This window comes from Aquila chrysaetos, chromosome 10, assembly GCF_900496995.4.
Source record: "Aquila chrysaetos chrysaetos chromosome 10, bAquChr1.4, whole genome shotgun sequence".
NCBI lineage: Eukaryota > Metazoa > Chordata > Aves > Accipitriformes > Accipitridae > Aquila > Aquila chrysaetos.
This window is the reverse complement of record NC_044013.1, coordinates 11,252,461-11,270,328: the sequence shown is the minus strand read 5'-3', so window position 1 is coordinate 11,270,328 and position 17,868 is coordinate 11,252,461. Positions and strand designations below refer to the sequence as shown.

Genomic DNA, 17,868 nt, shown 5'->3' with positions numbered 1-17,868 from the left:
GTAATGGTTAAAACTTTACAGGAGCAGTAACGTGGAAACTGCCGCGCACTATAACCAGGGCTCTGAATTAGTTTCAAACACAGACATGCAGAAGACGGTCTATGGTCTTGGAAAGTTATGTCTGCAAGCAGTCTTGTAACCATGGCTGTACACTTAAAGCTGGCATTCTGTCCCCCAACTTTGTATGACAGCCTTGTATGTGAAAAGCTTTCGTTCATTGGGTGATTAAAGTTGTGGGAAGCACTGAAAACCTTCAGTAGATTGTAGGTGTCTTGTTGCACTTCACACAAGTGTTACGATGCTCACTTAGACTGGATCTGTACAATCCTTAGGCTGCTAGTTCCCAGAAGGGACCTTACTAAAAATTTGGTGTCTTATAGGCGGTGGATGGCGCTATAAGGAACCCAGTACCAAGTGATGATAATGCTTGGACTGAAAACCTTAAGTGGCTTTCTTGCACAACACTGTTCTTCCTAGTGGGTTTTCATTAGTGTTAGGCATTAGGTGGAAGTTAGTAATTGAAGTTAGCAGAGTCAAAATATAGCTAGTGGAAGCTGGGCTGTGGTAGGTGTTAATTTGAAGTCCAATGAGAGAGATCCTTCTGGCCAGTTTAGGAAAAAATAGTTTGTACAAGGTCTCCCCAATGAATAGTGATAGGATGTGCTGTGAAATAACTTGTTGCCGTGAATTACAAAAGACTGTCTAGCCAGTCTGTCCTTCAGACTGCTCTAGTCTGAAGAGTGTTTCCTTTCTGGTTATGGATTGTCTAGTGGAGGCTAAAAGTTGAGGTAGAACTAGTAGCTAGTCAAGGCTTGCACTGTTTTGTTGATGGAGTAGCAGTCAACACAGTGTCTGTAATAAGGCTTCACCTAATGAGCTTTAAATCTCTTGGCTTGTTCTCAGTCAACTAAGGCAGAGTAAAGTGGCTGTTCTAACGTTGACTAAGTTATTCCAGGACTTCCACACAGAGCTGAGCCAAGGAAGCATTGTATTTCTGAAGCAGAAAACTACTGGCTACAAAGTTTTGCCTCTCCTCTGCTGTACTAACTCCTTTCAGTCTTGTATACTTGTTAGCTGAAGCTTTTCAGAGAAATTCGTATGCCAGATCTGGCTTTGTAAAGTTCCCCTGATGAATAGGTATCACAGTGACTAAGCCAAGCCAGTCTGCATTATAGATAAATTTTGAGAATATGTTTGGGTGGGGGCTAAGGATGCTGTTACTGCAGTTCCTGGCAAAAATATTTTTTTGTATGCTTGCAAACTTAAAGCACTTAAAGATGGGATTGTGCTTGAACTGAAGGTTATTCAAGAAGGCCTTTTAAAGGGCATTCTGGCTGTGGAGATGTGAACTAGGGAGTGAAGTAGTTATTTTTCAGGTAGTGATGCTCATTCCTCTTACAAAGTGAGTGACTTGTTCAGTACATGATAAAGTACTTCCTGCTGGCTAGCCAGACAAAACTAGAAAATGGGATTTCCTGCCTGATCCTATCTTAACTTTTTCATTTGGCAAACAGTGCCAAAAAGATGCAACTGTTTTCTCTAGGACCTCAGGAGTCAGTGTTCCCTTGAGTGAAATCCTCCACTCGGTTCTTGTGAAAGTGTCAGTCTTGTGACTTAGGTGGAGCTGGTGCTGGCTAATTAACCAAGCTTGCTCCCCAAGGTGTTGAATTCCTTTTGAAACAGGCCTTCAAACCTGGTTTGGAATTTTTTTTAGACACATAACCTTATAAAACAAGTTGTCTTAAAATAACTGTGTCTCATCTTGTGGTGTGATCAAGTGACTGAGAATCTTGCCATTTCCTAGTCTGAACACTAGCATCAATACCAGGTCTGCTTAAAAGTTTTTAGTATCCTAACCTTCAGAGGGAGGTAGGGAAAGGAATAACCATGATACTGTAGCTTGTACTCAACTGTGTAGGAGTTCTGTCTCTATCCAAACAACCAGGTAACAGACTTATAGAACACTATGCAGTTCTTAATTCCTAAACGGTAGATCTGAAGTGCTGAGGGCTAAGCCCATCCAGCTTGTTGGGAAGTAGGTTGACTGGGACATGAGCATAGCTGCTGCCTGTCTTTGTGATTGACCCTTTAGACTCCTTGGTCTTGGCACTTGCCTTTGGCATTCTGAAGCCTCAACCTATGTGTTGGGAGAGATTAAAGGTTATCTGTGGTTATGAGAACCCCTCCCCTTGCACAGTTTAAGGCTCTAAATAAGCACATTCTAGCTCAAATGTTAATGAGCAAAGTGGTGGTCACTGAAGAAACCCTTCCCTTGACTTTGTTAAAGGCAGAAGTACCACAAAACTCAAACTTTCTCTGCTTGCAACTTAGAATGGCTTTAGTGCATGTAGTGCATCTGTCCATACAGCAGCTAGCTGCATGCATAAGCAGCCTCTTTAAAAAAAAAAAAAAAAAAAAAAAAAAGCAAAGCACTATGCATTTAATTCAGGATACCATGGAGGGCTCTACTGAGATCTTCAAGTGCCTTGTTCTTCAGTGACATAGTCATTGGGAGAACCTACCTGCATTTAAGGATGTAGCTATTTAATAAAAATAAGCTATTTGAAGCTGAGCAGCTTACATGACAAACTGCATGTACTTTAAATGTAATAGGCATTTGGTTTCTGAGCTTCTAATACATCACTTCAGCTTCATGGCTCTTGATCCTTAAGGAATAAGTGCAAGCTGGATAGAGCAGTGTCTGAATCTGCAGGATGTGCCATATCTCTCCAGATGTGCTCCAGCTCTATCAAACTTTCTGTATTTTCTGTTGGCTGGACCAAGCCAGAAAGCATCAACCCAAACAGCTTCAAATGAGAAGTACTGTCGTAGAAATGCCCACTCAGACTTGCAGCCCTGTTCTGAGGCAGGCTGGGAAGAAAATACCTGATACTCTATGGTCCCCAGGCAATGCCTCAGATTGAGGCTTTGGGGTTTTTGCCCTCCAAGGCTTGCTACGTGTATTAGCAGAGCAGACTGGGTATCACTGATGTGATATGGATGCAGTTCATCTGGACTAAATGCCCATTTAGCCCTAAAATTCAGCTGAACACAAGTCTGTCCATGCTGGCAGCCTGACCATGGCATGTCAGCATTGTACCTTGCAAGGGCTTCATTGCTGCCACAGCTTGTTACTGTCCATCCAATACCACCTTGGCCTTTTGTGCCCAGGAGCAGGGGGAGGGGGTGCTGTTTGGTCTCTCCTTATCTCTTTGGATTCATTGTGCCTTGTGTGTGTGTTTCTAACCCTTTCTCTTGTTGCTGTCACTCCTCCTTTCTCCGCTGGCGCCATTTCTGTCCATCCCATCTCATTGGCTGCTGTAGCAATAGGTAAGAGACGCGTGGTAGGCCATGACTGGCACTGCACAGTGGGCAACTAGTGTGCTAGAAAAGCTTCACCGACCTGAGGCTTCTCCTCTAGCATGCACCAGTCTGGTTGCTGGTTCTGGTACTAGTTCTAGTGGGTTAGAACTTGAGGCTGGGAGGGCTAATGCTCCAGAACAAGCTGAACTTTCCTTGCAAGGCTTACTGGAGGGGAGGAGTGGGACTTTTAGATACTGTTATTTTATAGTAGATTAAATTACTTTCTTATGGAAGAACTAAGGTAGAAATGAAATACTAATTTAACTCAAACTTGCAAGCCTTCTGGAGCAGTAAAACCTGAGAAGTATTTGAAGGCCAGAATTTTGCTTATGGGGGAGCGTGTTTACTGATGAAGCTTCTACGTATGTACCCAGACCTTCAAGGAACAAACACCTGCTGTGGTAGCATATGTTCCTTTGAATATCCTTTGTTTTCAAACTTGGAACTGTCTGCTGGATTGTTGACAACCATCAATGCTTATGAGCATTTGTATGCCTGTATTCTTGCTTGGGAGGATGTTACTACTGTCTGCTCTCAAACACGGTTCTACATAATCACTACCATGGCCTTGATGCTGCAGTCAGAAGACCCCCTGTTCTACACAGTGTCTGAGAGTATGAATAATAAAGCACAACTAGACGAGTCTTGGCTTGGTGTGTAGACCATTGCTTTAAGTCTTGTTCTTGTCATATAAAGCACTTGGGCTTCCTTCCTATGTTCTTAGGATTGGTGGACTTCAACTTAATTTGGGGAGTTTATCCTGACTTGTAGCTACAGGATAAGGAAACTCTAGTGTGGAAGAGCTGGCATCCAGAATGCCACTCAGACATCCCTCTTTACCCAGGAGGGATTTGTTCCCTATCACTAGTGTATAGACAGTTTGGATTAAGGATGGCAGCAGCCATTCCAGATGGAAGTTTGTGCAGCACCTTTTCAGCACTGCGCAGAACCTTTTTACCGCAAATGGTACTGGACAGTCCAGTGCACATAATGCAGTGCTACTAGTATGTGACACTGTGGGGACCCTAAGTCCATGTGCAGGAGACCTGTTCTGAAGCCTAGCAGGCTTGAGAGGACGTGTAACTGGAAAGCCAAAAGTGTTCCTAATCCTGCTTGCTGTTTTGAGTTAGCCCTCCACTGTGCATGGGGTATGGAGGTGAGGTGGATCTGAGAACTAAAGCTCCCTTTTGTGGTGTACCTGGGCCCTGACATCTGTCAGGTGACCTGGGTAGGTTTTGCTGTTTTTTCCTCAGTGGTATGTCAGGGAGGAACTGTCACCAACAAATATCTTGGGAGACTACAACTTGCTTTGGGGCAAGAGTATGAAGACCTGGGCATGCAAAGTAGGCAGTAACTAGGTGTTTGGTCAAAACTGGGCTCTTCTTTGAGCCATAAGCTGCTACTGTGTTTGTTCCCAGCTATGGCAATCAATTGGGAGTGCTAGCAAAATTAATTGAAAGGAAGGTTCCTTTGCCATCTGACTCCAGATGGAGGTTAGCTTCTCCTTCTGACTATAGTTACACTGTAGTCCAAAGCTCCTTAGAGACCAGTAGTGCTCTGTCTCTTGTTTAGTTTGTGCAGAATTTAATGTCTAACTCTGCTCAGAGCTTTTACTTGTACCTCTTAGACATCCCCAGGCGCTCTTCCTAAGTGAGCTTGGTGTATATAGTTCAGTGTCTGACTGTAATCACATAAGCAGAACTGTGCAGCTAGCTTAGTTTCATGTATGCTGTGCTAACTTATCTTTGGTGATGATCTCATAGGCGGAATGCTGTCGACGCCTTCCGCGTCAATGTCATCCATGCACGGCAGCAGGTACGCTCGCCTGTCACCAACATCGCCCGCACAAGTTTCTTTCATGTCAAGCGTTCCAACATCTGGCTGGCTGCTGTCACCAAGCAGAATGTCAACGCTGCCATGGTATTCGAGTTTCTTTATAAGATGTGTGACGTGATGACTGCCTACTTTGGGAAGATCAGTGAGGAGAACATAAAGAACAACTTTGTGCTGATCTACGAGCTACTGGATGGTGAGACGTTTCCCTTATCTGCTATGTCATACTGCGCTTGGTTATTCTAAACCCCTTAGCTTAGTTTGATGTAGTAATAATCGTTGAAGTATTTGTAACATGTGTGACAGAGTTCAAAATTATGTGTTCTGCTTTCTAATGCCACCTGCACTGGAAGTGTGGATAACATCTCAAGCCCATAGCCTTGTGTTGATCATGGCTCACTTTGCTGCAGTGTTGGGAGCTGTGGGCTTGTGTAAACGAGGCAGCTGGTACTGGACCTCAGCTTTTGAGTGGACCCTGTGTAGGGCTGTCATTATACTGAGGTATATAAAGAGGGCTATCGTTAGCACCTCTAAGGCCAGCCATCCCAGCTAGTGCTCAGGTGGCTCTAGTACTGTATGGTAGCAGTTACCCCAGGCTGCAGTTGGTTGCCACTCTTGGATTGCCTCTTGGGGGCAATTCTGAGATGGAAGGAAATCAATAAAGCCCAACCTACTCTGTCCCAGTCCTACCTTCCCCAGTGATACAGCTCCAGATTTCACCACAGAATAATAATACAGTGTTTCTTCAGCTGCTTGTGATACCATCCTGCCTGTGGAGATTGCCCTTGAACTGTCCCTGTTTTGCATAACATGAGCACTTTTTGTTAGTTATGCTTCAATTTGTTTTCCAGACAAGGTACTGTGTGTGTGTCCTGGGATTCTTAGCCAAGGGTCACAGTGACTGATGGTTTCTCTGTTCCCTCTGGGCAGATCAAGAGACTGCTGTTTGTCTGCTTTGGACAGTCACTGCTGTCTCCTAGTAGGCACAGTGAGATCAAAACCTGCCAGTGTGGTGTTACTCAGTATTCATGTTAGTGGTCTTCTCTCCCCTCTAGATCTCTTGTCGGTTGTTCCCTTTCTCTTTGAGGGGAGTGGTTAAGTACACCGTCTGTAGTTAACATCTGTTTCTTTCCCACACTGATCATCCTACAGCACCACTACTCCACTGGGGTTTTTTTTAGGTTTTGATTTTTATTGCATTTTCATAAGAAAATCAAAACATAAAGAAAATGCTGTGAAGATTGATTATTCTGCTGTTGGATAAAACTTCTTTGTTGTCCCTTGGATGTTTTTGGAAAAACTCAATGTGCCCTGTGCATATGGCTAGACTAGTTGATCTTTAGTCCTGAAGTGCAGTTGTATTTTAAAGCCAGCAAATTCATCAGTTGGGCAGCTTTTCATCACCCCTCCTCTCCAAAATATTGCACTGGGAAGTCAATTTAGCAAGGCTGGTTTTTTTTCTCTTGGTGAGGAATGCTCCAGCAACTTATCCAGAAATTCAATGTATAAGCGGTGTTTGTGCACTAATTGGCTCTTTCCTTATAGGAATGGCTAGTATGGTTGGCATGTTTATACCTTGCAGCTCTGAACTAACCTTCTTTTACCCTTCCATAGAAATTCTGGACTTTGGCTATCCTCAGAACTCTGAAACAGGGGCCCTGAAGACCTTCATCACTCAGCAAGGCATCAAGAGTCAGGTAACCAGAGGAATTTGGGGTACAGCACTGCTCTGCTGATTAATTTTCTGTAAGCCTGCTCAAGAAAGTATGGTCTTAATTACCAACTAACCATCTGACCAGTGCTGAGTGGAGGTGCCTGAGTAGATTTGAGAACACCCTGGCAAGGATGTAGCTCAGTTGCATCTCATTCTAGGTGTCTCTGCACTTATGTGACCTTGTGTTCCCTGACGCATGGTAAGGTGCGGGAGGCAGGGCCCTGAGCCTAGGATAATGCCAGTCCCTTGCATGTAAATGATGGCTGGCTTCAGGCTCTGCTCTGTGTCAGCTTCTGACAGAGGACAAACAAATCTACCTGCTGAACTGGAAATAGGTCTTCTGTCTGTGAATCTCGCTGAGCAGGTCTTCTCCACCAGTCTTCAGTGCTTTGAGCTGTCAGGCTTTCATGCCTGCCTCGTAATGAAGTATTCTGCAGCCTTGTGAATCTTGCTGTCAGTCAGGAAGCTAATGTTATTCTGTCGCTGCCTGTAACATCTTTGCAGGTCAGCATCAGTACAATCTGAGCTTTCTCATGTTAGAGATGAGAATCTCAGTGGTGCATTTGGCACAATGTTAACCCTTGCAACAAAGTTTATGTGGAGGTAGAAGATAAAGGGCACAAGGGGAAAAAGACACTTAAATTGGACTGTTCTTGGGAATGTGTTTTAAACTAGCTCTAATCCTACTCCAGGCTATGGCCATCAAAACTAGGCTTCCCACCTTGGACAGCTCATGCTCAACCTCTGAAAGCAAAGGACTGTTATAGTCACTGTTTCTCGTGTCCCCAAGGAATATTGCTCACCTTGTCCATCTAACACAGCTATGCAACTCATAATGAGGACTTAGGCTAAAACTCAGTCCTCTCCCATGTAGCAGGTGAGTCAGAAAAAAGCTGGGAGTCAGTTTGTACTGAAGCTGTCTGCAGCAGGGATTGGGGTGAAGCTTCAGCCCCAAGGTACAAACAGAAGCAAAGTGCTGAACAAGAGCCTGCCTGGCGACTATTCTTGTTTAGGATAAGCAGAGGTCAAAGTCTCTGGAGGCTCTGTTTCAACTACATTCATCAGCACTGACTTCTTAAGAACTCCTTTTTAAACTAGCTGCATCTCTCAAGAAGGAGGTGAGAGAGAAGCTGCCCCTGAGCAACGTATTTCCTGCTAGAACAGCAAACAGTGTTTTGCAAGAGGGCATGTATATATCAGTGGCCAGATGTGAGTGCATCCGGTCTCAGTCCCCCATCCCAAGCCCTAGTGTAAATCACTCTGGCCTTCTGCAGTCTGAGATTTTTGGGCAGTCAGCACTCAAGATAGCTGAGTCAGCTCCGGTTCCTAGGAAAACTCAAAACTAACCACCACACTCACTTCCTTCCCTAGCTCTTTTTTTTTTTTTTTTTGCTTTTGTCTGTTTTAACAAACTCTTATGGTGTTTGTGCACAAACGACTGTCACCACATCTTGCTTCATTCAACAGCAGGTTTAGTCCTTCCCTTACAAAGAGGAATTTGGACTTCAGCTTTACATAAGTAAGCAGTTATTCTGCTCTGTGTTGGAATTTTGTGCAGCCCAGTTCAGAAAGCAGAAGTAATCCTTTCCAGGCACAGTATGGCAAGGGCAACAATTGAAACAGTACTTGCCATATTTCCTTGTCTGCTCTCTGTTCTGGTACATCTAGACTCCAACTCCTGCTTCACTTACAACCAACTTCTGGCAGGTACCTTGGAACAAAATCTGGGACTGGGTGGCCTGTCATCTGTGTTCCCTTATCCCTGCTTAGTTCCTGATGGTGGTTTCCTTGGACTTGTGTCCTGCTGACTTTGAGGAGCAAAATCCACAGTTATGGCAGACTTTCTGAACTGAACTTTTTGACATTTGTTCACAATGGAAGATTTGAGGTGTACTGAGCTGCTGCACTCTGAATGCCCGCCCTGTATGGCTACAGTGGTCTTTCCAGGGCTGGTGATCTTGGAATACAAGATCTGCTTTATTTTTTTAGGAAGTGGGTCCGATATTGCTGTGTTGCTCGCCAAGGGAAGTAACCCTGTGCTCTGGGAATGGGGTGATGTGGCACACGGGTTTTAAAAGGTACTGGTGTGCAACATGGTTTCACTTCTAGTCCCTACCCATGAAGCAGCCCACTATTCAAATAGCAGGAGTGCAGGCCATGCTGATGTCCTGTATCAGAACTGAGGCAGGCAAGCATTGGCTCAGATATCTTCCTCTAGCAGAGGCTATACCTGCTCTTACAGCTCAAGGTGTCCTGTGCTCTCTGTACTGAGTTCTCACTCTTCAGATCCTGTCTGCATCTGTCCAGACTTCATTAACTAGATGAATGCTGTAATTTTCTTCCCCTCCAAGTGCTTTCTGGGAGTGTGTGTTGGTCAACTCTTAGTTAAAGCGTTTTCCTGAAACCTTAGACATACCGTAGTGCTAAAATTCTGGTGTTACTTTTGGAAAGTGAGAAGAGGGCTGCCACCAGCTGCAAGAGCCCGGGAAACCTGCTGGTAGCTGACTGCCTTTAACCTAGTCAACATGCAACTGAGTACAAGTTGGATATTCTTGTCCCATTTTAGCTGACTTATTTGTCCAGCTCAGGGAAGCTCCCAGTCCTGAGAAATTTCAGACCTGGGTGCCTTCAGTCCCCCCCTTAGGGAACACTTATGCTGCTGGGTGACCTCAGCTTCAGCACTCCCCAGGCATCTGCTTCCAGATCCATCCAGTCACTTTCTGTAGTGACCAGTAGATGTTCATCGCACTGATGCTGTTGCAGAAGATGGGAACGTCAGCACGTGGTCAGTGTCCTTTTGGAAGCCAGAGAACTGGGTATTATATCTACATGTGCCTCCCGTTCCTCTTAAGCCTGAGCAAAGCATTGAACAAGGCAGATAAGGAGGCATTCGTTGGGGGACAGACAAGGGAGGTACTTTGTACTGCGTTGGGCACTTACCTCAGCAGTTCCCATGGGAGGGTAAAACTCTCTGTCTCTTGGATGTTATGATAATGGCTCTGCTTCCTCAAGGAATGACTGTGTCTGTGGCAAGAGCATGTGTGAAACCAAGCCACTTCAGGTTTAAAGCTGAGATCATATACTGCCACCCTGTGGGCCCAGTGCAAGGCTACTATGGCAGGATCCACTTCTGTGTTGTGCAGCCATTGTGGTGGAAGAGGCAGAATTAACAAGGATATAACTTTATACAGGACCCAGATTTAAGATGCCTGCAGTCCTGGGTACCTGGTACTTCCCATAGTCTGGGTATCTGTACCATGATAAACATCCAGGGTTTGCTTTAGGAGCGCCAACATGAGGAGTCTCTTCTGCGTAGGAACATTACTGGGAGTGGTGTTTGGCCTGTCTGTCACTCCCTGTGCTCTACCTTGTATTTGAGTGGTGTGTCATGGGCCAAGTCTGAAAAGCCATTTCACTGCTAGGAGTGCTGTGTTTTCTGAGAGGAGCTAAAGGTCAAAGCCCCTCATCTTGTTTGTGTTAATTAGCTATGTAATTAATGATGAGCTGGCCTGCTCTGTTTCTGTCCGGAGGTAGCCTTAAGCTTAACCTGCCTCTTTCTCCCTTCCTCCCTTTTCTTGCTATTGACCTGCTTGCCTGTTAACCTTGTGTGCACCACACTTGCTGCTATACGTCTACTTCTTGACTTTCTGCGTGTGACTGGACCCCGCCTGTAGCATCAGGTAGGAAACCTCCCTGTGCCTCTCAACACAATCCTTAGTGCTTTTAGGAGGCTTAGAGCCTGGACGCTGTTAGATGCATGTTAGATTAGCGTTCATATGTAACTCTAATGACTGCAGTCATTAAGAAGCAGTCCTTGGGGACTAGCTGTCTTGTGGCTCTAGGGTTTCCTGTTGGATAAGGGTGTGAACTGGGCTGTCAGCTGCTTCTCTGCTTAACGTGAATTGATGTGACAGTCTGAGATGTGATTTGAATGTCATTGGTGGAGCCCATGCCTCCCTGCACCTAGATGTAGCCTAATGGACTAGCTAACAAAATGGAAGAACCTTTCCTGCTGTTGTTATGACCAATTTTTAGTCGGGCTTAGGATTTTCTGTATTGAGAAGGGAATGACCAAATCATGGGGGGTGTGACAGCACCCATATCTAAGTGTCAAAAGCAGATGTGTGTAATAAATGGCAGGTGGCTGGTCTCAGATTTAGAGCAAGGTTTCTTAGTCTTTGAATTTACCTAGAGGTCTAAGATATCATTTCTTCCCTTCAGACTAAGGAAGAGCAGTCCCAGATCACCAGCCAGGTCACTGGACAGATTGGATGGAGACGTGAAGGGATCAAATATCGTCGCAATGAACTCTTTCTTGATGTGCTGGAAAGCGTGAATCTCTTGATGTCCCCGCAGGGTAAGTAGGAGCTGTTGAGCTGGCATCCTTCTCCCCTTCAAGGTTTGTGTGTGGGGACTTGTGCAGTTCAGAACACTTACACTCTTCTCTACAACAGGTCAGGTTTTGAGTGCCCACGTCTCTGGTAGAGTGGTGATGAAGAGTTACCTGAGTGGAATGCCAGAGTGCAAGTTTGGCATGAATGACAAGATTGTCATTGAAAAACAGGGCAAAGGGACTGCGGATGAAACGGGGAAAAGGTAAGAGGCACGGGTGTAAAAGTCACTTGCCACCAGGGACCCTTATGAAAGGGCAGCACTTAATAGCTTTTCTGATCTGATCTTTTCTTCCCTTCAGATGTTACTGCTAACTTTTTTCTGGGTAGATCAGTTGTTATGCAAGCTACCAGCCTGAGGGCCTCAATACAGAGGGCTTCTCTACAGCTTTTCAAATACTAAGATTCAAACATAGTGTTAAGTGTGGAGTTCTTGCAGCTGAAAACACTTCCTCAAGATGGATTTTTCCCAGAATTTGTCTCTAGTGGTCCTAGTCAGTGCAGAGACTTATTCATAAGATGCAGTAGTTGTGCTCCCAAGGAATGGTGAAGGAACCCCTCTGACCATAGCCTGCTTTACCTAGACTGTTCCCACAAACTAGAACAGCTGACAGACTAACACTTGGTAAGACCCTCCTGCTGACATACAAGTGGTCAGTGGCTGGGTGGATTGGAGGCTCATCCCTTCCAGGAGCCCAGCTGCCTTCCTTCCCAGCTGCACCTCAGTCAGTACCCACACAGAAGCTGAAAACAGGTCTTATGCCTTTTCCAGCCTTCCTGCTTGGGTTGAAGAGATAAAAGCAAAGGGACTGCCACTTTTCTGTCACTAACCATTTGCAACTCAACTGTGTTTCTCTTGGTTGTTTTTTTGTTTTTTGTTTGTTTGTTTTTGCTGACCCCCAGTGAATTGGGAAGGTAGATAATCTGCTTCAGCTCTGTGTGCACTCTGCGCTCCCCCTGTCTCTTGCTTCATGTGACTTGTGCATGTAACTTGGATCTCAGACACTTTCCATGATGGTTCCTGTAAACGGGGCTGAGCTGCTATTTGCCTTTTCTCTCAGAACCAAGCCAAGAGCTATCGCTTCACTGTCACCCTTAAGCCATCTTTCCTATACCTGAATCTAGCTAGTAAAATAGACAAGCCTCAGGTGGCTGCCCAGTGGGGATATACTGTAGTGAAAGTGTCATCTGCATAGACCTCTGAAGAGTCAGTAACACTGTCCCAAAACTTCTATGCCATGAGTGCTTTTGCCTGTAAATGTGCTATTTTCTTGAGTTACAGAAGCAAGATGGACAGAGACTCTTGCTAGGTGGTTCTCCCTAGCTGTGGTTCTCTAGTGGGTAAGAGCTTGGAGATGTTACTCTCCAGAAGCATTTAGTTACAAGGTGACCAAAAGTGACAGCTGCTGCCTGTTGCTTTTTGGCATCTAGCACATGGCAATGCCAAATCCTGCGTAATGCTGCCTGAGACCTGGAGCAGCGCTAGGCAGCAGGGCTTTCCCAGCAGTGTTCCAAAGAAACAGGAACTAGTTGGCTAACATTGGCTTTCATCTGGGCAAGAGATGAGGAAAGACTAACTCCCACTTAGGAAGCACAAACTATGCCAATGGGTTGTGTAACTAAACAGCCAGTCAGCCCGGGGTCAGTCTGCTTCCCGTTTGTGCAGGTAATGGTGGTTCGTAGGACAGCTGAACCTGCCTGTAGTGCTTATACTATCTCAACACACTTGCACGGTTGTCCTGTTGCTCCCAGCAGTTGAGGCAGCCTAGATATCACAATGCTACACTGCTGCACCTTCTCTACGCTGCTGCCTCTTCTGTTGCTACTGCCTTCTTGTTTTCTGGTCCCTCTCAGTAGCTGAGAGTTCTTGGCTGACCTCAGGACTTGTAGCAAGGAAGGTATTCTCAGAGACTAGAACCCAGCACAAGTTCAGTGCTGGCAGGTTAGGCTAGTGCACCTAGATAGGCAGATGGTAGCTGTGTAGATTTTTAGAAGCAAGATACACAGACTTTTATGGCATAATGTTGTGGTCTTTGGCAAATCAGTTTAGAATCAAACCACCTGCTAGCAGCGTGGAAATAAACAGCTGTGAAGAGATTTCTGAAAAGGAAGACCCTGAATCTGGCTTCTCCTGGCTGTGTGGCAGTGGGATAGCTTTGTGGACAGGAAAGTGTTTTCTCTCCTTTGAACTGTGCTGCGAGAAGACTTGGGCTAGCAGAGTTGCCTTTGCAGTACTGAGGTGCTGCTGGCATGCAGACCCAACCATTGTGTTGCTGGCTATGACAGAAGGGTGCTCCTCTAATCTCTCTCCTCTTTGGGGAGAGGAGGGAGAGAATTCTTTCAAACAAGCTTCCTGAAATATGATTTTTGTGATGGTGAAACAAGGAAAGTCTGAGCCAAGAGGCTGCTGTCCCCTAAATCTCTCCCTGCCTCCCCATTTCCTGGACACCTGCGATGGCAACATGCTCTGTAGAGTAGTTTCTGCCTGGACAGACTTTGACTGCACCAAGATACCAGGGCTGCAGCTTGCACTTGTTTAACTGTGTCTTGTGTTTTTAGCGGCAAACAGTCAATCGCCATTGACGACTGCACTTTCCACCAGTGTGTGAGGCTCAGCAAATTTGACTCTGAGAGGAGCATCAGCTTCATTCCACCAGATGGAGAGTTTGAGCTCATGAGGTACTGTGGTGGGGGATGAACAGGCTGGTGTTGGCATCTGCTTGCTGCTGCAGTAGCATTGCTGCTCTCAGGCAGACTTGCAGCCCTTGAGCACCTAACAAATATGCACTTGCCTTGTTTTCAGAGTGGAATCTGTAGGGTTGTCCTGGGTGTCCCACAAAAAATCCTTCTGTTACAAATGTGGTAGAAGCCCAGCTGCATGGTTTTCTTTGCCACAGCCATAGTGTTAGATGTGGGTTTCCTTACCCTTTAGCTTGCTGTATCTGGTTTTTTAGCACTTAAAACTGGTGTCCTTGAACAGGGCCATTGGCAGGAACCAGATATGAAACTTGGGAATTGAGAAACCATCACTGCTCTATGGCAGCACAGATCTTACTGCTGCTTCCTTCTGGGATGGCTCCCTTTCTGGCTGATGTTTCTAACCTGTTCCCTGTATGCAGAGGCTGTGTCTTTAGGAAGGTGGTACAATTTGAGACCGTAAGGGAGTTAACTCCTCCTCAGAAATCACTGTTGCTTGCATCCCTGCAGATATCGAACCACTAAGGACATTATCCTTCCCTTCCGTGTGATCCCACTGGTGCGGGAGGTGGGTCGGACCAAGCTGGAAGTGAAGGTGGTGATCAAATCAAATTTCAAACCTTCCTTGCTGGCCCAGAAGATAGAGGTAAGAAAATAAAAACCTATGGTCTCTTGTGCCTGGGAATTGTGCCTCTACTTTGTCCCCTGCTGCAGAGTCCTCACAGATCAGTCCTCAAGCTTGTGCAGGACTAAAAGAGCGAACAATGCCCCATGGATGTGCGGTGCTGCTGTGCTTGGTAGGGAACTGCTGTAGAGTAGGGAGGTGGATTTTGTTTTCAGTTGCACAGCCACCTTGGCAGAGGCCTCATTATTCCCTGCAGCAACTGTTCGCTTAATGTCTTGGCCACTGTGAAAAGTTCACGTTCTTCTGTCTGCATGATCTGATGGTACGTCAGACAGGCAGCAGGCTATGAGCTGTGTAAGACAGGCAAAGGGTGGCTTTGCAGCTTAGTCCCCTTCTGGGAAAGGCTTACTGCTGCAAAGCTAGGCTGACCAGAGCCTGGTGCAACCAGTCCTCCCTGGCCATCCTGGCATCCTTCCTGAGCTCGTCTGCCTGACACTAGCCAGGTTTCCTGCAGCCTGAACTGGAGGGCTCTGCCCTGTTCCTCACTGACTGTTGTGGATTCTGAAAATGTGTTTGAACCTTTACTTCAAAGCAAGAAACTGGAGAGCTAGCTGTCATGGTTTAACCCCACTCAGCAACTAAGCACCATGCAGCTGCTCACTCACTTTCTCCCCCCTCAGTGGGATGGGGGAGAGAACGGGGGGGGCGGGGAGTAAACCTTGTGGGTTGAGACAAGAACAGTTTAATAGAACAGGAAGGAGGAAAATAATAATGATGATAACAATAATAAGATGACAATAATAAAGAATTGGAACATACAAAAGTGATGCACAATGCAGTTGCTTACCACTTGCTGACCAATGCCCAGTTAGTTCCTGAGCAGCAATTCCCGCGCCCCGCCTCCCGACCAACTCCCCCCCAGTTTACATACTGGGCATGATGTCACATGGTATGGAACACCCCTTTGGACAGTTTGGGTCAGCTGCCCTGGCTGTGTCCCGTCCCAACTTCTTGTGCCCCTCCAGCCTTCTGGCTGGCTGGGCATCAGAAGCTGAAAAATCCTTGACTTAATCTGAACATTACTTAGCAACAACTGAAAACATCAGTGTGTTATCAACATTCTTCTCATACTAAATCCAAGATGTAACAGTATACCAGCTACTAGAAAGAAAATTAACTCTATCCCAGCCAAAACCAGGACACTGGGATGCCTTGTGGTAGCTGATGTTCTCTGGGCCCTGAGATGGGAGAGAGAAGGCCAAGGGGTCCAGGACAGGTGGTCTTCCCCTAAGACTGCACAGAGTGCCCAGGCTGCAGTCTCCTCACCCCTGCTCACCAGACTCTGCTTTCCAGGTCCGGATCCCAACGCCCCTCAATACCAGTGGAGTGCAAGTCATCTGTATGAAAGGGAAGGCAAAGTATAAGGCCAGTGAGAATGCCATTGTCTGGAAGTAAGTGAGCGTGTTGGGTCTGGGGTGCTGCAGGGGCAGGGCTTGGGGAGGCAGAGTCCATTTAGTGCTCCTGTCTGTCCTGAGCATGTGTAGTGAGGGGGAGAATAAACTCGGGCACCTTCTCACTTCTGGGCTTTCTCTGATAGGATAAAACGTATGGCTGGAATGAAGGAATCCCAGATCAGTGCGGAGATTGAACTGCTGCCCACCAATGACAAGAAGAAGTGGGCTCGGCCCCCAATCTCCATGAACTTTGAGGTGAGTCCCAGCCTGCCTTCCAGGGTGCAGCTAACCTTAGAGAAGCTTTGTCAGTCCAGTCCCTTCTGCCCTCATGGGAATTGCACAGGTTTGAGTGCTCCCTGTCCCAAGCTCACATGTGGCTCTTCCTAACACGAGGCCAGCCAGGTGGCAAAGCTAATGGAAGAAAATTGCCCTTAAAGCCACTAGAGTCTGTCACTGCGTGTGCAGGGAGTAGAGAAGGGAGCAGTGGCTCTTGGTGTCCATTTCTAGATACATAGCCCAGGGGTCCTGTGGCATTTTTGTATGGAGAGCGTCTTACCCCTCTGTTCCAATGCTCTCTGCCTTTCCCCTTCTCAATAGGTCCCGTTTGCGCCCTCTGGGCTGAAGGTGCGCTACCTGAAAGTCTTTGAGCCAAAGCTGAACTACAGTGACCATGATGTGATAAAATGGGTGAGGTACATCGGCAGGAGCGGGATCTACGAGACCAGATGCTAGCCCCAGCAGGCTGGCGGGCTCCCTCTTCTCCAAGCCATCCTCCGCCTCTCCTCAGTCTTCAACTACATTCAGAGAAAACATCTGCCTGGCCCCCTCTACGCAGATTGAAAGACCCTGTGGCTCACCTTGGGAGCGAACTCGCCTGCCCGTGCTCAGTTACCACCCATGCTGCAGCTGAAGTTCAGAACCCAGTCGTGCGCAGGGGTGCAGTCAGCCTCCTGCTCCCCGTCCCAGGGTGAGGAAGGGCTAGTCTAACTCCCATCCTCTTGTGATCTTTCTAGGGAACGTCCACCATTAAACTCCTCTTCTGTTGGTGTCTCACTACTTGCATCATATCCTAGTATTTTTGAAGTTCTTGTGCATATGTACTCGTAGAATAGACCTAAACATAGACTGGACAAATCTGAGTTGAAGTTACCCTGGCTTCTGTACTAGCTATTGCTGTTGTGGTAGATGTTGCTGGCCAGTCCGAGATGCCTGGGGTGGTGAGTTTGTCGGGCCTCCCCCAGAGGAGATGGTGGGCTCGCCAGATCTCACCACCAGCTTATATTTCTTGCAAAGTCATCAGTATAGAGTCCTGCCGTGGGAAGGTTTGTGACCAAAAAGGATGAGGGTTTAGGCTCTTACTGGTGTGTATGTGGGTGGCACAGCATTTCAGGTCCTTAGAGCACTTACCCCCACCCACTGCTGGCTCGAGCCAGTCTGTCCTTTCCAGACAAATGGGAAACGTGGCCCCTCTGTCCCAGGGAGTGCGGGGTCAGCTGAGCTCTGTCAGGATGTGAACAGGGTCTGTCCTTGGGGAATCTAAAATGCAGCTGGTGGTAAGAGCCCCCCGCCCCAGCCTGCCCTCTCCACAATTCTACCAAATGCTTCTGGGCCATAGGAATGCTGCTGCTACCCACAATCCTGCTTCTGGTAGTGTGGTCTCCATTTTGTACACTTTGTGATTTGTCCAGCTCTGAATCTAATAAAGTATGTAGAATGGAGAAGGCTACCTGTGCTGCTCTTGGGGACTTGCGGTGCAAGAGCCTGGGCCGTGCTCTGGGCCTGTGCCAGTGT

General features: G+C 46.7%; 1 protein-coding gene across 10 annotated transcripts in view; it reads left to right on the top strand.

Annotated features, from left to right (window-relative positions):
- AP2M1 (adaptor related protein complex 2 subunit mu 1) overlaps positions 1–17,795 on the top strand; it is a 31,117-nt gene extending 13,322 nt beyond the window's left edge. For 3 of the 10 annotated variants that reach the window (XM_030027815.2, XM_030027812.2, XM_030027813.2), the window contains 12 exons: positions 3,325–3,330; positions 5,127–5,392; positions 6,811–6,893; positions 10,585–10,590; positions 11,132–11,267; positions 11,365–11,506; positions 12,205–12,216; positions 13,861–13,980; positions 14,509–14,644; positions 15,977–16,074; positions 16,221–16,332; positions 16,675–17,795. In XM_030027815.2, the coding sequence (XP_029883675.1) occupies positions 3,325–3,330; positions 5,127–5,392; positions 6,811–6,893; positions 10,585–10,590; positions 11,132–11,267; positions 11,365–11,506; positions 12,205–12,216; positions 13,861–13,980; positions 14,509–14,644; positions 15,977–16,074; positions 16,221–16,332; positions 16,675–16,809 (1,252 nt within the window). In that variant the 3' untranslated portion in view covers positions 16,810–17,795. The remainder of the gene's footprint in view (positions 1–3,324; positions 3,331–5,126; positions 5,393–6,810; positions 6,894–10,584; positions 10,591–11,131; positions 11,268–11,364; positions 11,507–12,204; positions 12,217–13,860; positions 13,981–14,508; positions 14,645–15,976; positions 16,075–16,220; positions 16,333–16,674) is intronic. The other 7 variants (XM_030027816.2, XM_030027817.2, XM_030027818.2 and 4 more) reach the window with 7 other exon arrangements.
- The last annotated feature ends 73 nt before the right edge of the window (positions 17,796–17,868 follow it).